Source organism: Somniosus microcephalus, chromosome 4, assembly GCF_052327205.1.
Source record: "Somniosus microcephalus isolate GS21.2 chromosome 4, FLI_Smic_1.0, whole genome shotgun sequence".
Taxonomy (NCBI): domain Eukaryota; kingdom Metazoa; phylum Chordata; class Chondrichthyes; order Squaliformes; family Somniosidae; genus Somniosus; species Somniosus microcephalus.
Window position 1 is genome coordinate 345,761,457 of NC_140990.1, and position 17,684 is coordinate 345,779,140.

Genomic DNA, 17,684 nt, shown 5'->3' on the forward strand with positions numbered 1-17,684 from the left:
TCTGAACTGCCTCCTCCTGCTCCTATCTTCATCAAATCAACCTCTTAATCTTCGATATTGCAGAGACTACAAGCCTAGTTGAGGTAATTGGACCACGATCGACGTCAAGGTGAGGAAGTTGAAGATACATTTCGATCTAGGGGCATATCGTACCATCTCAAGGCTGGTCAGAAATTTGAGATAATCACAGATAAAGTCGGCAGGATTGTAGTGAGGGTCACAATGGAGGCCGACAGCAGCAAAGAATTCCAGGATTTAGGATGAAGCTCCATAGTACGCAATCTAAAAAATAAGGAAAATCAGAAATTACTGGGAGCCTCTTATCTAACTAGTCCTGTACCTGCCCTGCGAGCGCCCGATGCTGGCACTGGGCATAACGTCAGCAGCCGTGCAGGTTACAACATCCCAAGTGTACATCCAAGTACTTTTTAAATGTGGTTATGGTTCCTGCCTCTACCACCCTATCAGGCAGTGAGTTCCAGACCCCTACAACCGTCTGGGTGAAGGCATTACCTCTCAAATTCCCTCTAACCCTTCCACCAATTCCTTTAAATCAGTGCCCCCAGGTTCTGACTGCTGTGCTGAGGGATATAGGTCCCTTCCATCCACTTTATCTAGGCTCCTTATAAGTTTATACACCTCAATAAGGTCTCGCCTCAACCTCCTCTGTTTAACAGAAAACAAACCCAGCCGATCCAGTCTTTCCTCATAGCTAAGATTCTCTACTCACGGCAACATCCTTGTAAATCTCTTCCATGCCCTCTCTAGTGCAATCACATCTGTCCTGTAATGTGGTGACCAGAACTGCACGCAGTACTCTAGCTGAGGCCTAACTAGTGTTTCATACAGTTGAAGGATATCCCCCCCTGCTATTTTATTCTATGCCACGGCTAATAAAGGCAAGCATTCCGTATCCCTTCTCAAGCACCTTATCTACCTGGCCTGCTACCTTCAGGAATCTGTGGACATGCACTCCAAGGTTCCATTGTTCCTCTGCACTACTCAGTGTCCTACCATTTAAAGTGTATTGCCTTTCCTTGTTAGCCCTCCCCAACTAGATTACCTCACACATCCCCGGATTGAATTCCAATTGCCAATGTTTTGCTCACCTGACCAATTTATTGATATGTTCCTGCAGTCTACAGCTTCCTTCTTCAGTTTCAAGCGTACAGCTGATTTTAGTATCATCAGCAAACTTCTTAACCATAACCCTTATATTCAAGTCTAGACCATTGATATATACCACAAAAAGCAAGGGACCTAGTACTGAGCCCTGCAGAACCCCACTGGAAACAGCCTTCCAGTCACAACAACACCGATCAACCATTACAACCTACCTCGTGCCTCCGACTCAGCTTCGAATTCAAATTGACATTTTGCACTGGATCCTATGGCCTTTTAACTTTGTGACCAGTCAGCCATGTGGAAGCTTATCAAAAGCCATATGCACTATATCAAACGCACTACCCTCATCTACCCTCCTTGTTACCACCTCAAAAAATTCAATCAAGTTTGTCAGATACGACCATCCCTTAATAACTCCCTGTAGACTATTCTTGATTAATCGGTGGCATTCTAAATGAAGATGTTTCCTGTCCTTCAGAATTCTTTCCAAGAACTTTCCCACCACCGAGGTTAGGTGACTGACCTATAATTACTCGGTCTATCCTTTTCTCTCTTTTTAAACAAGGGTACCACATTAGCAGTCCTCCAGTCCTCCGGCACCACAACTGAAGCCAGAGTGGATTAGAAAATGATGGTCAGGGACTCTGCAATTTCCTCTTTTGTTTCGCTTAACAGCTTGGAATGCATTTCATCTGGGCCTGAGGATTTATACACTTTTAAAGCTGCTAAACCCCTTAATATCTCCTCTCTCAGTATATTTATTTTATCTAACATTTCACACTCCTCCTCCGTGATAGCAATGTCTGCATCGCCACTCTCCGTTGTGAAAACAGACGCAAACTAATCATTAAGAAACCTACCGACACCTCCCGCCTCCACAGAATGAGTACCCTGTTGATCTCTAATAGGCGCTATACTTTCTTTAGTTATCCTCTTACTCTTAATATATTTATAAAACACCTTTGGGTTATCCTTGATTTGTCTTGCCAAGAATTTCTCATGCTCTCCCTTTGCTTTCCTAACATCTTTTTTCACTGCACCCCTGCACTTTCTGTACTCCGCTAAAGATCCTGCAGTATTTAGCTCTCGGTTTCTGTCAAACGACTCCCTTTTTTTCTTTACCCTACATATTAAATGCACATATTTGTTCTGAACTGTCCGGATCTCCTCCTTGAATGCCTCCCACTGCTCCGTGTGTGGGAAAGGATTCATTCGGCCATCCAGCCTGCTGACACACCAGCGGGTTCACACTGGGAGAGGCCGTTCACCTGCTCTGTTTGTGGGAAGGGGTGAATTTCTTCATCCAGCCTGCTGACACACCAGCGGGTTCACACTGGGAGAGGCTGTTCACCTGCTCTGTTTGTGGGAAGGGGTGAATTTCTTCATCCAGCCTCCTGAGCACGGATGCGGGTTCTGAAACTGCCCTCAGTTTTTAACATTTTGTCAACTGTCCCGCCTCCAAACCCGTCTCCTCAGGGCTGGGAAAATGTAGATTTTTGTCTTTGCCACCTGGGTATTTAGAACCACCTGGCTGGAGCTCAGAAAGGTCAATGTGGGGGGAAGGATCATATGGTGAGAACAGATCATCAGCCTGGACACAATATTTCAAGGTCACACTGAGTGGGGCAAACGGCACTTTGGACTTTGTCGTTTTCCTTCTCTGACAGCAAAGTCCCCATGCGGGTTAATCATTAATGTGTCCCAGACACTCTGGCCTAGAAATTCAGTTGGCTGCGCCAGCCGTTAGCGCCTTAGGAGGAGTAGATCTCGAGCGCTAGGCGCTTAGCGCCCGGGCGCAGCGCGACCTCGCCCCAACTTCAGTAGACATTTAGCGCCGGCGCAAAGTCTTTGCGCGCGTCATTTCCTCGTGCAACGCCCTTTGTGCGCCCCAAACCGGAACTTCAGTCGCGCCGGCCCATTGTGCGCCGGGCGCCCCTAACGACTGTGGAGTGGAACGGTGCACAGCTGAAGCGGGCCGCGGGGAGCGCAAATTAAAGGGCACTTACCCTGCACTATAAAGTGCAGCCATTTTGCAGCAATCACTCTTGTGCAACGGATTTTTTGAAAAAAAACAAGGAAGGGAGCTTACTGCTTTGGCCCAACACTAGGACAGATATTTTTGGCTTCAGGCCAGAGCTTTGCAATTTGCCTTCACTGATATCTCATTGTTTGCCAGCATATTATGGTGGCTGCATGGGGTGCCAATGCTGAGTTTCAGGATTATGTCGGAAGGGCTCGCAGACGCTGTGTGAGAGGGGCAGCCCTGGCTAGACGCAGAGGGGGCAACAGGCGTCGGCAACATGGGCCTTACCCACTCAGGCAATACCGCCAGCAGGTCTCGTATCTCAACATGACTGGCGCGCAATGTGTTAGGAGGCTGCGATTCAGAAGGGAGGTGGTTGCAGAGATCTGCCAGCTGCTTCACAGAGATCTGCGTCCACAGCTGAGGTGCAGGACGTCTCTGTCGGTGGAAGTGAAGGTGACGGTGGCTCTGAACTTCTATGCCACCGGCTCCTTCCAATCAGCTGCTGGGGACATTGCTAACATATCCCAGTTCGCCGTGCATTGCTGCATCCACCAGGTCACCAATGCCCTTTTCAGAAGGAGACGCCAATTCATCTCCTTCCCCATGACCCTGGAGAGGCAGCAGCAGCGTGCAGTGGGATTTGCAAGAATTGCGGACTTCCCCATGGTGCAGGGCGCCATTGACTGCACGCATGTGGCTTTGCGGGCACCTCTGGACCATCCCGAGGATTACCGCAACCGGAAGGGCTACCATTCCCTCAACGTACAGCTGGTGTGTGACCACAGGCAGCGCATCCTAGCTGTCAATGCCCGCTTTCCAGGCAGCAGCCACGATGCCTTTATCCTGCGACAGACTACTGTGGCTGACATCTTCCAGGCACAGCCTCACCCAAGAGGATGGCTTATCGGGGACAAAGGCTATCCTTTGTGTACCTGGCTCATGACCCCGCTCCGCGCGCCCACGACCCCTGCTGAAGAGGCATACAACGAGAGCCATCAAGCGACCAGGAACCTCATCGAACAAACAATCGGCGTCCTGAAGCAACGGTTCCGCTGTCTGGATCGCTCCGGGGGAGCCCTCCAGTATTCGCAGGAGCGAGTCTCCCAATTCGTCGTCGTTTGCTGCATGCTGCGCAACCTGGCTATCCGCAGGACTCAGGCACTGCCACCTCACGTTGGACCACCACCTCAGGAGGAGGAGCAGGAGGAGCATGAGGAGGAGGAGGACGAGGAGTACCAGCCCAGGAGGGAGGCAGAAGGTCCAAGGGCCGCCCGTCGGTGGCTTATTGAACGTCACTTCTAGGCCCCCTGTCAGGGAATGGCTTGTGCCAATGAAAGAACATGATTGCAGCCGCTCCGCAAGCCCTCAGCCGGTTAAGGCAACAAAGACTTCAAAGATCAAACATGGACAATGTGAATAAATAAAATGGTTTATTGTACAAACTCAGGGCCCTTCCCACATGAAAACCAAGAACACACGAAACCCCCAAAAAACACTCACACACATGACTCACTCCCACAACCTGGGGAGGATTAACAAAAGATGTAAACAAAAATGGCCTCATCCTCGGCCCTCACAAAACACCCATTCCAAAAAACACAACATTTGGACACACCCTCTACTTTGTGTCCCGCGAGGGCGATGCCTTCTGCAAACTTTGCCGGCCCCTGGACGCCCTGCTGCTCCTCCTCAAAGTGAGGCCAGTGGCTGCTGCAAGGCTGGGGGAAGGCTCCTGAGGGGCACATGTCGTGACGGCAGATGCCCTTGGGGGTCGGGCTAGACGAGGTCTGGCCCTCGAGGGGCCGGCTGGTGAATGCTGCAGCTGTGGCTGGCCAGCATCAGTCGCTGCAGCAGCTCGTGGCAGCTCCACTGGGGGAGTGGCAGTGGCGGCTGGAGGAATGGGGGCAAGCTGGCGGATGGCAGGCGCTCGCTGGTTGCCTGAGACACTGGCACTCGCCCAGGCCAGCACTGCAGCATGCGCAGCAATCTGCCGAGGGACAGACCGCTGTGCTGCTGCAGCGCGCCGGGTGCCCTGGCGATGCCGGGCTGACACAGCGAGTGTGGCAGCAGTGAGTGCCCGTGTTGCCCTGTTCTGTGACCGCATCAGAGCAGCCAGTGACTGAACGGCACCACTGATCACCTGGCCAGTCGCTGCCAGAGAGGCCCCGAATTCGGTGACACTCCGAGACAGGGACTCGATGGCCTCAGGCATCCGTCCCACTACCCCCATGAGCTCCGTGTGCCGGTGCTCCGAGTCCGCGGACATGTCCTCAAGGCGGCGCATCTCCTCGGCGTTGACCGTGTCCGGACTGGAGGCCGGACTCTCCCTCTGGGGAGAAGGCCGCCGAACTGGCCGACCCTTCCTGCGTTGCTGGACGCCGCTGGGCCCAGCAATTGGACTCCCCTCCGACCCTTCCCCCCTCTGGGGAGAAGGCCGCTGAGCTTCCACCCCCCTCCCGCGTTTCTGTAGGCCGCTGGTCCCAGGAGCTACACTCCCCTCCGACACTTCCCCCACGCTCCCCTCCAGGGAAGACGTCTCCCCTACAGTGGCATGGCTTGCCACGGCTGAGGGGTCCCCTGATGGGCCGCCTTCCTCTTGCTCCTCCTCCTCCTCCTCTTCTGAGGGGCTGTCACTGGCAACTTCAGGGACCTCCTCCTCACCATCTGAAAGCAGGAAGGCACAAGAGTAGCTTTAGAGTGAGGAGAGGGCGTCAGCGAGGGATGCATGAGTGGTGGCATTCAGCGCATTGGTCGGACAGTGGCAAAGGATGTAGATCTGATGCGCAAGTGGGACGAGAGAGGTCCAAAAGGTGATGTCCTTACCATTGGTGCCCAGAACAGGGTCGGCATCTCCAGATGCAACGGGGCCAATCACCCGGGCACCCATGATGCGCTCCACGCGCTGTTGCAGCTCGGTGAGCGGCTGGATCTGGGGTCCGCCTCCCCCGGTCACAGTCCGGCTCCTCTTATTATTGGCCAGCTTGGCCTGCAAGAGAAAGGACGGCCTCTAAGTACAGTGTGTAGCCCTGATCTTGTGTGCACTGCCTCCCATGGTGGAATAGCCTGGCCAGTGTGTAGCCCTGACCTTGTGTGCACTGCCTCCCATGGTGGAATAGCCTGGCCAGTGTGTAGCCCTGATCTTGTGTGCACTGCCTCCCATGGTCGAATAGCCTGGCCAGTGTGTTAAGTGCACAATGTGCAATTGATGCTCATGACTGTCCCATAGCTGCTGCATGAGGGCTGGCCATTCGGGCTTTCAGGTCCCTTTGCCCATAATGTGAGGTGCACATGCAAGGATGAGGAGGATACTGGAAAGGGTACTCACCCTGACAATCCTGGCGAGGTCATTGAGCTTTTTGCGGCATTGTACAGCGCTCCTGGTGACCTCACTGTTGGATGTCACCCTGGTGGCGACATGCTTCCAGGCTTTCTGGTAGACGCGGGCCGGCGGCTTCCTCCCATTGTCTAGGAACAAAATATGGCGTCTCTTCTCCACAGCGCTAACCAGCACCCTCAGATCATGCTCTGAGAAGCGCTGCGCTCGTTCACAGGCCTTCTCCATACTTTGAGGCGCTATTTGGGTCCAGCAGCAGTGTTCAGGCCTAGCTGGAGGGCTCCAGTGTCCAGGGCGTGGCAGCAGACCAAGCCGACCCTTCCCCCTTAAGAGCTGGCCGGCGCCAGAGTGTCTGCTGTCAATCAAGAAATGGCCGCACCTGCGCTGCGCCCGGCCTCGGCGGTATCGCTCAGCGCCTAAAGAGAGCCGTGCATCGCCAGTTTTAGCGCTCGAGCAAACTCTTAAGGCGAAGCTAATGAATATCGGCGAAGTGGCCTCGAATTTGCGCCGGCCGCAAACTTTAGCGGCCGCCCGACTTTACCGCCCCAAAAGTGGCTATAATGAATTTCTAGGCCCATATATGGACACTGGCCAACCCAACCTTTGATGAGAAAAGGGTTAAAACCTCGATACTCAAATAACAACTTTACACAGACTTACTGCGAGAACAAAGGAACAGACTTAAGAAAACGTCATCTGTGTCCGACAGGTTCCAGAGATCATATAAATATATTCAAGAAGGAGTTAGATATATTTCTTAAGGCTAAAGGGATCAAGGGGAATGGGGAGAAAGCAGGGACAGGGTACTGAATTTAGATGATCAGCCATGATCTCATTGAATGGCGGAGCAGGCTCGAGGGGCCGAATGGCTGACTCCTGCTCCTATCTTCTATGTTTCTATGAGACCAAGGGCTGTGAGCTACTCGTTAAAACTATCGCCTAATGTTAAGTATATTACGCTGTAAGCTTAATAAATCTTGATCTATTGCTCAAACATACTAACTGCTGCCTATTGGTGTCTTGTCCAAGAACTCTGAGAGATCATTAAGATCTTACAATTGGTACCCCAGATGGGACAAGACAAAGTGGCGAGTATTGTGTAATAGATCGGACCTCAAAAGTAGCTTCCTGATCAGCTGCTACCCTTGAGGAGGGATAAACCCCGCAGGGAGTGGGGAGTGCCCGAGAATTGCGCGCCGATAGTTATTGATGTTAGAGGTCTGTTAGGAAATTCACCAAATGGCTAGTAAAATTTTTGTTAATGCATATCAGAGTAAATTAGACAGAGGCGCCTGTGCGGAGGAAGTCCAGGTATTATTGATGGAACGTTTAACCAAAGGAGACCGAGTCCCGTTGAAGAAGTGATAAACTTGATTCAGGAATGTGTGAATCAGAAAAAACACAACGAGTTAAGAGAGAAACTTCTTCTTCTTCTTAGGCAGTCCCTCGGAACCAAGGATGATTTGCTTCCACATTAAAAATGACAGGGTACTGCAGGGATTTTATTGAAGACTATGCAGCCACGGCAGCCCCTTTGCTTAGACTCCTTAGGAAAGGAGTAGGATGGTGTTGGGATGAGAGTTGTAAGGAGGCATTTACTCACCTAAAGGAAAATTTACAAACTGCACCCGCACCAGGAGCAATAAACAGGAACAAAGATTTTGATCTGGAGGTAGCAGCTACTGGGGATAGTTTGAGTGCAGTGTTGCTCCAAGAACGACATGACAAGTTGAGGCCAGTGGCTTATGCCTCCCGAGTCCTGACAGATGTGGAGAGGGGTTACTCCAACTGTGAAAGACACCTTTTGGCGAGCTATTGGTCCGTCAAACGTTTCCAATTATTTACGGGGTCATCTTTAATAACCTTACTGACATGTCATACCCCGACACAGATGCTATTGGACGGGAGGATAAAAGATGGGACAGTGAGTAGCAGTCGTATTGCCCACTGGACATTGCTTCTCTCCCAGATGAACCTGAGGGTGGAAAGATTGGCGGAACCTAAGCTGGCCTTGAACATGATTTATCCAGGGACGAATCATGTGTGCACTATAGAAGGGGTATGGGATGTAAACGTGGGATTCCGGGCCGGGCAACATCCGACAGGGAGAGATATATATGTGGGTGGGTCCAGCTCGGTGACAAATGGAGAGTGTAGGGCAGGGTGTGGGATTTATGACCCAGGGGCTGGGAATAGAGAAAGCCATCAAACTCCCCAGCACACTGAGCGCAGAGCAGGCTGAGCTGGCGGCTGTAGCTTATGTGGTCAGGCATCCCGAGGAATTCCCAACCCCCTACACAATATGCTCAGACCTGTTCACGTGCAATTCTTGCACTGAGTATCTGGCAATATGGGCTAGACGAGAATTCAAGTCCGCCGACGGGAAACCGTCAGTAATCGCCCCACTGCTGAACACAATCCTGGGCGTTACGGGCAATAAAGGGGAGCATTACATTGAAAAAGTAAAGGCGCACTCAAAAACCGAGTCTAAATGGAAAGGTAACCAGAAGGCCGACGAGTTGGCAAAAAAGGGGCCAGGGAGGGAGTACTTTGGGACCCGTACCGATCTGGACAGATCGCGGCCATAAGGGATATGGAGGGCCCACAGGAGGTGAAGTTGCCCCCAGACCTGACCCAGGTTCAAGCACAAGATGCGGTTTTAAAAACCGTGATTAAGAAAAGGGTAGAAGTGGAACCAATTGATGGTCCTTTTGGAGCAGCAGATATAGTGGTCAAAGAGGGGATGTTGTTTAAAGGGGAAAGGTGGATCGTGCCCACACAGTACCAGGAGGAATTTATACAGCTAGCTCACGGGGGTCCGGGAGCTGGACAGCCAGGGCCGGAAAATACCTGGAAGAAAGTGGAGGAGGTGGGTTGGTGGCCTCATCTCAGGGAAGAGGTGAAGGAGTATTGCAGTGAGTGCCTAGTGTGCGCTGCGAATAATCTAGAACCCCACCGTAGAAAGGCACCGTTGGGACAGATTAGGAGGTTAGAGGGACCATGGCATTCATAGAAACATAGAAACATTGAAGATAGGAGCAGGAGTAGGACATTCGGCCCCTCGAGCCTACTCCGCCATTCAATGAGATCATGCCTGATCATCCAAATTCAGTACCCTGTCCCTGCCTTCTCCCCATATCACTTGATCCCTTTAGCCTTAAGAAATATATTTAACTCCTTCTTGAATATATTTAATGAATTGGCCTCAACTGCCTTGTGTGGCAGAGAATTCCACAGGTTCACCACTCTCTGGGTGAAGAAATTCCACCTCATCTCTGTCCTAAATGGCTTACCCCTTATCTTTAGACTGTGACCCCTGGTTCTGAACTCCCCGACCATCGGGAACATCCTTCCTGCATCTAGTCTGTCTAATCCTGTTAGAATTTTATAAGTTTCAATGAGATCCCCTCTCATTCTTCTAAACTCCTGCGAGTACAAGCCCAATCGACCCAATCTCTCCTCATACGTCATTCCTGCCGTCCCAGGTATCAGCCTAGTGAATCTTCGCTGCACTCCTTCCATGGCAAGAACATCCTTCCTCAGATAAGGATCCTTAGATCCTCTATTCTATACAAATAGACTTCATTGGGCCCCTGCCCACCACAAAAGCAGACAACAAGTATTGTCTGGTGTTGGTGGATGTTTTCTCTAATTGGGTTAAGGCCTTCCCTTGTCGAACAGCCACAGCGTTAAACACGGCTAAGATCCTAGTAAGGGATGTATTCTCCCGATGGGGATTGCCCCAGGTGATGGAATCAGATCAGGGGAGCCATTTCACAGGACAAGTCTTGCAGACCACCCTGAAACTTTTAGGGATACAGGGAAAATGGCATGTGGCCCACAACCCCCAATCATCGGGAATAGTGGAAAGGATGAACCGGACCTTAAAGGAAAGGCTTAGGAAGGAGATAGGGGGGTACCCAAAGAAATGGGACGAGGTCCTGCCTCTAGTTCTCATGAATATCCGGGCCAGCCTCTCCAAAAGCGCAGGGCACTCTCCGTATGAGCTGATGACCGGTAGGGCGGTGAGGACCCCGACTCACGTGTTGGTACCGGTCCTGACCGAAGCCCAAATGAGGGAGGTCAACCGGGACAGGTTCGTAAAAGACCTGCATGAGACCTTGAGGAAAGTACAATGGGAGAGATTGTGTAGAATGGGCCGATACTCTCTGGAGTTTAGAAGAATGAGAGGTGATCTCATTAAAACATACAAGATTCTGAGGGGGATTGACAGGGTAGATGCTGAGAGGTTGTTTCCCCCTGGCTGGAGTGTCTAGAACTAGGGGACATAGCCTCAGGATAAGGGGTCGGCCATTTAAGAGCGAGATGAGGAGGAATTTCTTCACTCAGAGGGTGGTGAATCTTTGGAATTCTCTGCCCCAGGGGGCTGTGGATGCTGAGTCTTTGAGTATATTCAAGGCTGAGATCGATAGATTTTTGGACTCATGGGGAATCAAGGGATATGGAGATCAGGCGGAGTTGAGCTCGAAGATCAGCCATGATCTTATTGAATGGCGGAGCAGGCTCGAGGGGCCGTATGGCCGACTCCTGCTCCTAATTCTTATGTTCTTATACCATTCGGGAATCATGTTTGTGGTTGCAGAAATGCCTGTCTATGCTGCTAACTATGGAATCCCCTATGACTACTGCATTTCTGCTCTTTCTTTTTCCCCTGTGTGCAGTCAAATCTCTCGTGGTGCCAGGGGTTTAATTCCTACTGCATTCTTCCAAGGAGTCGTCACCCTCCCTGGTATTCAAAACTGAAAACCGGTTAGCGAGTGCCACTGGCTTGGGGGATTCCTGCGCTACCTGAGTCTTCCTCCTACCCTGTCTGGTGATCACCCACTCCCTCACCTCCTGCACCTTCTGTGGCAGTAGGGTGACCCACTTCCAGGAAACTCTCGAACTCCCTGATGCACTGCAGTGACTCCAGCCGCTCCTCAAGCTCCGAATCTCACAGCGTGAGCTCGAGCAACTGGCAGAGCTTCGTGCACACCGTGATCCTGCTCTTGCATCACTGTCCAAACCCCCGGGTTAGGGAGAAGATAGCTCAGCCAGGGTCGTTGCTCTGATTGCTATCCAGTGCCCCCATCGGAAAGGTGCATGTGTGATAGCATGGGCTTGGGCTTCGCTGTAAAAATTCCAATGGTTCAATAACCTGTGATCTTCACTGTTTAGACTCTCGCATTAAGAATGGCCGCATGAGTGAAGGATCGGAGAAGGCCCAGTCATCGTGGAACAATACCGACCCCCCGCCAGAGCCAGCACATTCAGGAGAGGGGAAGTGAAGGCTACAGGCACCGCCTCACGCTGGGTACAGGCACCGCCTCACGCTGGGTACAGGCACCGCCTCGTGCTGGGTATAGGCACCGCCTCGTGCTGGGTATAGGTACCGCCTCGTGCTGGGTACAGGCACCGCCCCACGCTGGGTATAGGCACCGCCTCGCACTGTGTACAGGCACCGCCCCGCGCTGGGTACAGGCACCGCCCCACGCTGTTTACAGGCACCGCCTCGTGCTGGGTACAGGCACCGCCCCACGCTGGGTACAGGCACCGTCTCGCGCTGGGTATAGGCACCGCCTCGCACTGGGTACAGGCACCGCCCCGTGCTGGGTACAGACACCGCCCCATGCTGGGTACAGGCACCGCCCTGCGCTGGGTACAGGCACCGCCTCACGCTGGGTACAGGCACCGCCTCGTGCTGGGTACAGGCACTGCCCCGCACTGCATACAGGCACTGCCCTGCGCTGGGTACAGGCACCGCCCCGCGCTGGATACAGGCACCGCCCTGCACTGGGTACAGGCACTGCCCCGCGCTGGGTACCGGCACCGCCTTGCGCTGGGTAGAGGCTCTGTCTCTCACTGGTTACAGGCTCCACCTCGCGCTGGGTACAGGCACCGCCCCGCGCTGGGTACAGTCTCCGTCTCTCACTGGGTACAGGCTCCGCCTCGCGCTGGGTACAGGCACCGCCCCGCGCTGGGTACAGGAACCGCCTCACGTTGGTTACAGGCACCGCACTGCGCGGGGTACAGGCACCCCCCCACGCTGGGTACAGGCACCGTCCCACTCTGGGTACAGGCACCGCCTAGCGCTGGGTACAGGCACCGCCCCGCACTGGGTACAGGCACCGCCCCATGCTAGGTACAGGCATTGGCCCACATTGGGTACAGGCACCGCCCTGCGCTGGGTACAGGCACCGCCTCGCGCTGGGTACAGGCAGCGCCCCATGCTGGGTACAGGCACCGCCTTGCGCTGGGTACAGGCTGTGCCTCACATTGGGTACAGGCACTGCCCAACGCTGGGTACAGGCACCGCCCTGCGCTGGGTACAGGCACCGCCTTGCACTGGGTACAGGCACCGCCCCATGCTGGGTACAGGCACCACCTTGCGCTGGGTACAGGCTGTGCCTCGCATTGGGTACAGGCACCGCCTCACACTGGGTACAGGCACTGCCCCATGCTGGGTACAGGCACCGCCCTGTGTTGGGTACAGGCACCGCACTGCGGTGTGTACAGGCACCGCCTCATGCTGGGTACAGGCACCGCTCCGCGCTGGGTACAGGCACCACCCTGCGCTGGGTACAGGCACCGCTCTGCGCTGGGTACAGGCACCGCCCCATGCAGGGTACAGGCACCACCTTGCGCTGGGTACAGGCACCGCCTCGCTCTGGGTGCAGGCACCACCCTGCGCTGGGTACAGGCACCGCCCTGTGCTGGGTACATGCACCACCCTGCACTGGGTACAGGCACCGCCTCGCGCTGGGTACAGGCACCGCCTCGCGCTGGGTACAGGCATTGCCTCGTGCTGGGTACAGGCACCGCCTAGTGCCGGGTACAGGCACCGCCCCACACTGGGTACAGGCACTGCCTCGCGCTGGGTACAGGCACCGCCCCATGCTGGGTACAGGCACCGCCTCGCGATGGGTACAGGCACCGCCCCGCGCTGGGTACAGGCACCGCCTAGTGCTGGGTACAGGCACCGCCCCACACTGGGTACAGGCACTGCCTCGCGCTGGGTACAGGCACCGCCCCGTGCTGGGTACAGGCACCGCCTCGCGATGGGTACAGGCACCGCCCCGCGCTGGGTACAGGCACCGCCCCACGCTGGGTACAGGCACCGCCCCACGCTGGGTACAGGCATTGGCCCACATTGGGTACAGGCACCGCCCAGTGCTGGGTACAGGCACCGCCTCGCGCTGGGTACAGGCACCGCCCCGCACTGGGTACAGGCTGTGCCTCGCGTTGGGTACAGGCACCATAAGCACTGATTCACGAGGAACATTTTGTCCTAATTGATCAGATCTGGTTTGGTCCAATCAGGTCACATTCAAACATGGCCTGTCCATTCGAGCAGGCCAGGACATGTAAATTTTGATTGGGGCAGAGGGGTGGAAGAGGAAAGACCCAACCCAGGAACTTTGGGCCGTGGAGCGGCCCTTAGCACTATTACTAGCTGGAGTATAACACATGGGAGGTATCAGCGCTGTGTTACAATGCACTTGGCTTAATACAGACCACTCCCATTACATGAGGTTCCATGATTCCCCTCTGAATACTTACTTCCTTCACAGGCCCTTTATCAGCACTTTACAGCAAAGAGCTGGGCACCTGTTCTAGGGTAGGAGACCAACATAACTCGAGACAGCCTGCCATTTTACAGATCTGTGAGGTTTCCCTTGGCTGTCAGGTGGTACTTCTTAGAGGTGGACGGAAGTACTGAGTGGGGTGCCCTAGGGCTCAGTGCTGGGATTATTACTGTCTCTAACTTGCGTCAATGGCTTGGATGCAGAAACTCAATGTAAACTCGGTGCACGGTGGCATAGTGGTTAGCACTGTTGCCTCACAGCACCAGGGACCCGGGTTCAAATCCGGCCTCGGGCGACTGTCTGTGTGGAGTTTGCACATTCTCCCCGTGTTTGCGTGGGTTTCCTCCGGGTGATCCGGTTTCCTCCCACAGTCCAAAGATGTGCGGGTTAGGTTGATTGGCTATGATAAATTGACCCTTAGTGTTAGGGGGATTAAATACGTGGGGTTACGGGGATAGGGTGGGATATGTGTTGGTGTAGGGGTTACGGGGATTGGGTGGGATATGTGTCGGTGCAGGCTCGATGGGCCGAAATGGCCTCTATCTGCACTGTGGGGTTTCTGTGATTCTGTGAAACTGGTCGAATTTGATGATGATATCAAACTAGGAGGAGCTCGGGAGTTGGAGGGGGCAGCTCTGAAATGATAGAATGAGGTGGACATAATTTGCAAGTGTGCAGAACAACGGAAGGTGGAATTTACAGCGTAAGTTACAGTAAACAGGAAGGAAAAGTAGATAAAACACATACTTCATGAATGGTATTAAAACAGATAAGGATGATGCTGAACGAGCCCTAGGAGTCTCCGTCGAATGGACAGCCAACATGTCCAACCAATGCAGAGGAACAGTGAACAAAGCCCGTAATATGTTAAACAGCATCGTTAGAACAGTAGAATAAAAGTCAGAGGGGATAACGGTCACACTGTACAGGGTCTCTGGTCAGACAGCTCCTTGAGCACTGTGTCCAGTTCTGGTCAGATCCACCTTGAGCACTGTGTCCAGTTCTGGTCAGTCCCACCTTGAGCACTGTGTCCAGTTCTGGTCAGACCCACCTTGAGCACTGTGTCCAGTTCTGGTCAGTCCCACCTTGAGCACTGTGTCCAGTTCTGGTCAGTCCCACATTGAGCACTGTGTCCAGTTCTGGTCAGACCCACCTTGAGCACTGTCTCCAGTTCTGGTCAGTCCCACCTTGAGCACTGTGTCCAGTTCTGGCCAGTCCCACCTTGAGCACTGTGTCCTGTTCTGGTCAGACCCACCTTGAGCACTGTGTCCAGTTCTGGTCAGTCCCACCTTGAGCACTGTGTCCAGTTCTGGTCAGTCCCACCTTGAGCACGGTGTCCAGTTCTGGTCAGACCCACCTTGAGCACTGTGTCCAGTTCTGGTCAGACCCACCTTGAGCACAGGGTCCAGTTCTGGTCAGTCCCACCTTGAGCACTGTGTCCAGTTCTGGTCAGACCCACCTTGAGCACTGTGTCCAGTTCTGGTCAGACCCACCTTGAGCACTGTGTCCAGTTCTGGTCAGACCCACCTTGAGCACTGTGTCCAGTTCTGGTCAGACCCACCTTGAGCACTGTGTCCAGTTCTGGTCAGACCCACCTTGAGCACTGTGTCCAGTTCTGGTCAGACCCACCTTGAGCACTGTGTCCAGTTCTGGTCAGTCCCACCTTGAGCACTGTGTCCAGTTCTGGTCAGACCCACCTTGAGCACTGTGTCCAGTTCTGGTCAGTCCCACCTTGAGCACTGTGTCCAGTTCTGGTCAGACCCACCTTGAGCACTGTGTCCAGTTCTGGTCAGACCCACCTTGAGCACTGTGTCCAGTTCTGGTCAGACCCACCTTGAGCACTGTGTCCAGTTCTGGTCAGACCCACCATGAGCACTGTGTCCAGTTCTGGTCAGAACCACCTTGAGCACTGTGTCCAGTTCTGGTCAGACCCAACATGAGCACTGTGTCCAGTTCTGGTCAGTCCCACATTGAGCACTGTGTCCAGTTCCGGTCAGTCCCACCTTGATCACTGTGTCCAGTTCTGGTCAGACCCACCTTGAGCACTGTGTCCAGTTCTGGTCAGACCCACCTTGATCACTGTGTCCAGTTCTGGTCAGTCCCACCTTGAGCACTGTGTCCAGTTCTGGTCAGTCCCACCTTGAGCACTGTGTCCAGTTCTGGTCAGACCCACCTTGATCACTGTGTCCAGTTCTGGTCAGACCCACCGTGAGCACTGTGTCCAGTTCTGGTCAGTCCCACCTTGAGCACTGTGTCCAGTTCTGGTCAGTCCCACCTTGATCACTGTGTCCAGTTCTGGTCAGTCCCACCTTGAGCACTGTGTCCAGTTCTGGTCAGTCCCACCTTGATCACTGTGTCCAGTTCTGGTTAGACCCACCTTGATCACTGTGTCCAGTTCTGGTTAGACCCACCTTGATCACTGTGTCCAGTTCTGGTCAGTCCCACCTTGATCACTGTGTCCAGTTCTGGTTAGACCCACCTTGATCACTGTGTCCAGTTCTGGTTAGACCCACCTTGAGCACTGTGTCCAGTTCTGGTCAGTCCCACCTTGAGCACTGTGTCCAGTTCTGGACAGTCCCACCTTGGGCACTGTGTCCAGTTCTGGTCAGACCCACCTTGAGCACTTTGCCCAGTTCAGGTCAGTCCCACCGTGAGCACTGCGTCCAGTTCTGGTCAGACCCACCTTGAGCACTGTGTCCAGTTCTGGTCAGACACACCTTGAGCACTGTGTCCAGTTCTGGTCAGACCCACCTTGAGCACTGTGTCCAGTTCTGGTCAGACCCACCTTGAGCACTGTGTCCAGTTCTGGTCAGACCCACCTTGAGCACTGTGTCCAGTTCTGGTCAGACCCACCGTGAGCACTGTGTCCAGTTCTGGTCAGTCCCATCATGAGCACTGTGTCCAGTTCTGGTCAGACCCACCTTGAGCACTGTGTCCAGTTCTGGTCAGACCCACCTTGAGCACTGTGTCCAGTTCTGGTCAGACCCACCTTGAGCACTGTGTCCAGTTCTGGTCAGTCCCACCTTGAGCACTGTGTCCAGTTCTGGTTAGACCCACCTTGAGCACTGTGTCCAGTTCTGGTCAGACCCACCTTGAGCACTGTGTCCAGTTCTGGTCAGTCCCACCTTGAGCACTGTGTCCAGTTCTGGTCAGACCCACCTTGAGCACTGTGTCCAGTTCTGGTCAGTCCCACCTTGAGCACTGTCTCCAGTTCTGGTCAGTCCCACCTTGAGCACTGTGTCCAGTTCTGGTCAATCCCACCTTGATCACTGTGTCCAGTTCTGGTCAGACCCACCTTGAGCACTGTGTCCAGTTCTGGTCAGACCCACCGTGAGCACTGTGTCCAGTTCTGGTCAGTCCCACCTTGAGCACTGTGTCCAGTTCTGGTCAGTCCCACCTTGAGCACTGTGTCCAGTTCTGGTCAGACCCACCTTGAGCATTGTGTCCAGTTCTGGTCAGACCCACCTTGAGCACTGTGTCCAGTTCCGGTCAGTCCCACCTTGATCACTGTATCCAGTTCCGGTCAGTCCCACCTTGATCACTGTGTCCAGTTCTGGCCAGTCCCACCTTGAGCACTGTGTCCAGTTCTGGTCAGACCCACCTTGAGCACTGT

General features: G+C 53.8%; 1 protein-coding gene across 1 annotated transcript in view; it reads right to left on the bottom strand.

Annotated features, from left to right (window-relative positions):
* Nucleotides 1-255: 255 nt before the first annotated feature.
* LOC147120742 (natural resistance-associated macrophage protein 2-like) overlaps nt 256-17,684 on the bottom strand; it is a 135,430-nt gene continuing 118,001 nt past the window's right edge. Inside the window, exon 5 of the mRNA XM_085984248.1 lies at nt 256-282. Coding sequence (XP_085840374.1) covers nt 256-282 — 27 coding nt within the window. The remainder of the gene's footprint in view (nt 283-17,684) is intronic.